Here is a 6,000-nt window from a genome sequence, read left to right as displayed (position 1 = left end):
TGGACTGCACCCACACGCAACAGAAGGTTATGTGCATTTATTGTTGCATATATTGCATATCCTATACTGTTTAGGATTCAGGTACGCAAGCTCGTACTCCAAACACAGCTTTAAGGGCTCCATTGGGACTCACAAAATTATAAAAACATCACAACATATCATAAAACGGATGAGCAACTCTCAATTGACAGCCAATAAAATAATCAATCCCTTCAGGACACTGGGTCGATCTCCATCACCCTCTAAGATAAGTGTGATTAGGAAAGGTGCCACCAGGGGGCTGCAAACATTCAAGTTGGGTCAGAGAGCGGTTCGCATTCCCCTGCCCTCCTGGGTGTAAATCTGACACTATCACCACAGGTCAGAATGAATCTCAGTTCACTCACAGCCAAAGAGAAAGCGAGTCGAGACCATGTTCTTTTGGGAGCGACCTTAAAAAAAAATCTCATCTCGCTCTGACTACAGAAACATCCAGAAGGCAGAGCCAATATGAATGTGAGAGGTCCACAAGAGACCAAATGACCCCTTCGTGGATGCCAAAAATGACATAACGGTGCTAATGAATGTTATACCCACGTGCTTTGTGGAGAGAGCAGATCCACAAGTCAGCTGTGGACTACTATAACCCTAAATAAACAGGAAGTATTCTCGAAAAGCTGCTTGTGTCAGTTATACATGAGTGTAAACTATAAAGAGCTCAGGGTTTGGCTGGTTCTTCATTGTTGGTCATTTAAAAAGAACGATATATGCATGTATTTCATTATTACAGTAAATATTTCTTAAAACCAGAAGTGATCAGGTATACTTCCAGGGCCATAGACAAATATAAACAAATTATAAAAAATGATAAAGAACAGTAAATGTAAATGTTCCCGCAGAACAATCAGCTCATTTAAAGTTAGCAATTATTTTGTGTGTGTGTGTGTGTGTGTGATATATTATTTAAAATGATATAAAAATGTTTGTAGGCTACAGTGAATTTTCTTTGTGCTGATTAGAGATTTTAAAGATGTGGAATAAAAAAAATCCTCATAAGATACAGACATGTCATTAGTTGCCAGCAAAAAAACCTGAATAACATGCGGCGTTCCAGGCAGGTTTTTGAGCCTGTAAGTTTAAACCACGACTCGCGTCTTCGTAGCGTTCCAGGCAAAGTCACGCCAAACTGCCCGAGCGTGAGGAATTGCGGTAGCTGTGTAAACAAGGCATGGCCGACCGTACAGTGCTTATGTTTTTACAATCATTTCTATTACCAAGGATGCTTACTCCTTGCTTATTTGAGGGAAAATGAGGAGGAAAAAAACGATAAATAAGGCAAGAGAAACGGTTACACCTTTTATTTGTAAAACTTCAATAAACACTGCATCCGTCGGGGCTGCCATGGTTGTTTCACGGGCTGTGTGACGTCAGAGCTCGTAACTCGGAGTACATCTAGTATAAGTTCACGGGTGGGAAGTCACGGGTTTGACTGCCGTTCCAGTGCACTTTCACGGGAGAAGGTTGGAAAAACACAGTTACAGCAGGTACACGGCATTAACTAAAATGTCACTGAATACAAAAGAAAATGCCTCGTATTTAACATCTGAGAATGCCTGATAACTCATTTGATCTATTATTTTATGTAACCTTTGAAAAATTTGGCAAATGTGCAGGTAGCTGTGCTTTTAAAAGGGGTTCAAATAAAGCCATTAAAGGTGCACTATGTAGTTTTTTCCAGTAAAATATATTTAAAAAGAAAACACTAGGGCAGTGTCTGTCTGTCTGTCTATCTATTTATATTATTATATAGTTCTTACAATATCCCAAATGTTTCCAACTATTTGTAAATTGTGAGAAAATTGCTATTTTAACCGAGAAGCCGGGATGTCTGAGCATACCGTCTGAGGGAGTCGCCTGTCAATTGCGTCATATTTGCGTTACCTTCAATTTCTGTTTATTTGACAGAAGCGCTTTACTCTTAGCAACAAGTGTCACAGCAGCCATTGAGCAAACACACAGAGTAACGTCATAACATCATTTTAAACACACTTAAATGAATCGATTATGATAAACAGAGCTGCGTTACCTCATACTCATGACCGGAAAAGCAGAAACAGCCCCAGCGGCTGTGTCTCTTCATAATAAAAGTCCAGACTTTCACAAGCCGTGTTTTTGCATAACAATCGCTCCAGCGGCCCCGAAACAATGTCCTGCTCTGCTACATAAGTAAAGTTAATAATCGCATCCATGAACATGACTTCTGCCGGAGTCCTATCCCGATTAGTGGATGGAAAAAATTACATAGTGCAGCTTTAAATGCATTCATAAATGTTGGGAAAAGGGGTAAAAGTTAAATAAGGACCTTTAAAAAATACAATAAAGAATTTAAAAGAAAAGTAATAAAGTAATAATGTCCAGTTTTCAAGTAGCCAAGCATAAATCAAATGCATTTTCAGTGTCAAATTCAGAAATTATTCCAATATGCTGATTTGGTGATTAAGAAACATTATTATTATTATTGATACTAAAAAAGTTGTTGTGGAAACTGTGATGCAGTTTTGGAGAAGATTTTTTTTTTTATATAACATTATCAATGTCTACAGTCACTTGAACATTTTAAGGCATCCTTTGCTGAATTGAAATATTAATTTCAAACTTTTTGAATGGTAATACATTTCGCACAGTCCAGCACTTTGGAGCTGATCGGATCTTAACAATCTTGGTGTAAGGAGTGCAGTAGAAGTCTTCTGAGAAAACAGAACACAAACACACACACACACCTGACCCGGGGGACAGTTTTTTTTTATTGTGTTTGAGGGGATGTTACAGTGGTTGCTCATTTCAGCTGAGCTACAAAACGTTCAATGAGATCGCTTCATTACAAACTGACAAAGGTATAACAGATTCACAACAGCATGTACCACAGAACTGGAAATGAGTGTGGGTCTCATATAAATGACATCATTTCTAATAATCTACAGCTTGTTTTTCTTTTTTTTTTCTTTTTTTTCTTTTGACTTCATACAGATAATGAATTAGGCTAAAATGCACCATAATATTTGGTTGACTTTAGGAACATTTTCCTTATTACATCACAAAATACATTTTTTATATCCCAAAGAAGCAAGACTTGCAAGTAGGCTTTTAAACAGAACTAAATCTACAGCTACAAAATTCTACTCCGGCAGCCTTTACACCTTGGCGGGTCCTGTCTGCGCTCCCAGTCCGTATCGGGTAAAAACACGGGGTAGAATCAGTATGACATTTACACAGAAGTCCGTATTGTAAAGGCTATAAAGATTTGTTGCACGTTGTAAAGTTGCCTCTCTCCTGGATCTTTACACTCCTGCGGGTGATGGAAACTGGGGCGGCGGTGGAGAAGAGTGTGGGAAGGAGGGGTGGACAAAGGGAAGCTGGGAAGAAGGGGGTGGGGTAAGGGGTGAGCGGGGTCTAGGTGTCAGCGGCCCGCCGTCTATGTGGCGTATCTCTTGGTCCACTGTCGAGCTATCCTGTCATGCTCTGCTCTGTTGGTCAGGTACTGAGTAGCTATGCTTCCCACCAGAGGATCCGCTGAGAGACGAGATGGGGGAAAGAGAGAACAACGGAAAGGAGAAAGAAAAAGAAAAAAGTGAGACATTCTTATACCCAGGAGTCAGCGAGAACGCAATATTCTGAAAGACGCAGACAGGCGCTGGGAGGGACACGCAGAGAGAGAGAAAGCAGTGGGAAGTGAGCCATCTTCGTGAGAAAATGAAAGAGCTGTGTGGGATACAACAGACACATCTGTCATGTGCTGACTCAGCTGACACAACAATGTCAGAGATGTTTGAGACAAACTGTAGGCCTGTTCTGAAAGGTCCGTTCTCCCTTACTTCATGCAACACAACAATGAAGATCTTACATGAACATGACTAGACACACACAGCATCAAGCCTACAGTTTAGTCATCCGCTTCAGCATCATTCATAAATAGATGTGATCAATCTTTTATAGATTTAAGGAATTCACTTCAAATATAGGCATTTTGTAGGCAATATTATAGTATTTATTCATATTTTGAATTAGCCTTTATTTTTAGATTTTATTTTTAGTTCAAGTTTTAGTAATTGTGTATATTGTTTAAATCTTTATTTAGCTTTCATTTATTTTTATTTCAGTTTAGGTTTTTTACTTTACTTAAAATATTTTGACAAGATAATGAGTTTGAGTTCATGTTTTTTATCTAATATTTATATTTTATTTTATTTCAGCATTATTAAAAATAATTTAGGATGTTTTTAGTTAGAGATTCTTTGCCATTCAAAATTTTTTGTTTAATTTCATTTTAGGATTAGTTGACCAAATATCTGCTGCCATAATGGGAATCATATAAATTTTTCCTCTCAGTTTACTTTTCATTTTTATTTACCCATGTACAGTAGTCCAAAAGTGATATTTTTTATTATTTTAAAAGTTTGCTAAAATTATCAAAAAATGGGGATTTTATATTATATATATATATATATATATATATTATATATATATATATATATATATATATATATATATATATATATATATATATATATATATATATATATATATATATATAAAGACAGACAACCAGAAAAGCAAAAAGAAAAGAAAAACTAAGAAACAAACAAACATCAATTTATTACATCAATTTATTACTAACATAATCAAGTCTAAAACAAACCCTTTAATATTTTTGTTGTCTCTCTTGTTTTTGCACGTGTTCATTATTTCTTTGTATGAAAGCCTGGCCAAAAATGATGTCAACTGCTGCGTTATCAAAAACAAAACAACTGACTCCAAGCACAGCTACGCAATATCTTTAATCATGTTTGAAGAAAGAGAATATTCTCCAAGGCCGGACATCACTTTTGGACAATGCTGTATTTTCCATCACTCTCTGCTCCTGATTCTGCACATGTGAGATGTGAGATGTGAGACACTGTCAGTGTAAAAACATGTTCTCGATGTTCCTCAAGTCCGCGCTTCAGGACATGACTGAAGAACCTAAGGCAGGGCTGTCCAGTCTTCTCCTGGAGCCCCACCTTCCTGCAGAGTTTAACCTTAAACATAACGCATTGAACCGACTAATAAAAAATTATATATATTTTTTTAACTTTGGAATCCATATGATAATTTTTCTCATGCCTGTTTTTCTCTTGAGTGGTTGACTATTTTTGTTTTGTTGTGTCTTTTTTGACGTTCCTGCATAAGATCGATCACATTGAATCTAATAGTTTGAAAGCAATTATTTATTTTCTCATTTATTATTGTTGGTAATAAGTATTAAGGTATTAAAATGTAAATGTTCTTGGGACAGGAATTGAAATGGCTGTGATTTAAGTCTCTCTCTCTCTCTCTCTCTCTCTCTCGATGCACTGAATTGAGATGCGATGTGATCTGAATCGAGCTTGAATAGAAAAGTTTAAAATCAAATCTTGTTGTTCCTTGTCCTATTTGATTTCCATTATAAAACTGATTGAGCATCATCTCTATATGAACTAATTTAATAACTGGTGGTTATTACCCAGCACCCGAACCCAACCTTTTACAGCCAAATACATTCACAACATAGCAATGCTCTGCAAAAAATTGTGTTTGCAGATAAACAGGAAAAGTCAAATAAATCAGTAATTGCATTTTTTAGAAGTTGTCTAATTTGCTAATTGCTAAGTATGTCCGAAACTTCTTTGATACTATAAGCCAGCTGTGGCAAAGAGCATAATCTACGATGTTCTATTCTGCATAGAAGGGTCTGATTGAGTCAAAAATTCCAATTCTATCATCATTCCCTCGCGCTGATGTCTTTCCATTCCAGTTTCAATCTTCTGTGGAGCACAAAAGATGTTTTGAAAGTCATTTTGGTCCAAACAACACTGGACCCAATTTATTTCCATTCACCGAGACATTTTTCAATTTTATCTTCTTTTGTGTTCCACAGAGAAATGTCATAGAGGTTTGAGGCAGAGTAAATGATGACAGAATTTTCATTTTTGGTGTTATTGCCCA

The 6,000-nt window shown here is 36.7% G+C and overlaps 1 protein-coding gene across 1 annotated transcript in view; it reads right to left on the bottom strand.

The window, feature by feature from the left end:
- Positions 1-2,763: 2,763 nt before the first annotated feature.
- Positions 2,764-6,000, bottom strand: part of ube2e3 (ubiquitin-conjugating enzyme E2E 3 (UBC4/5 homolog, yeast)) — a 59,707-nt gene continuing 56,470 nt past the window's right edge. Inside the window, exon 6 of the mRNA XM_067444437.1 lies at positions 2,764-3,549. Within this exon, the coding sequence (XP_067300538.1) occupies positions 3,452-3,549 (98 nt within the window). The 3' untranslated portion in view covers positions 2,764-3,451. The remainder of the gene's footprint in view (positions 3,550-6,000) is intronic.

This window comes from Pseudorasbora parva, chromosome 5 (genome assembly GCF_024679245.1).
Source record: "Pseudorasbora parva isolate DD20220531a chromosome 5, ASM2467924v1, whole genome shotgun sequence".
Lineage (NCBI taxonomy): Eukaryota > Metazoa > Chordata > Actinopteri > Cypriniformes > Gobionidae > Pseudorasbora > Pseudorasbora parva.
The sequence above is the reverse complement of the archived record's forward strand: the minus strand, read 5'-3'. Positions and strand labels throughout refer to the sequence as shown.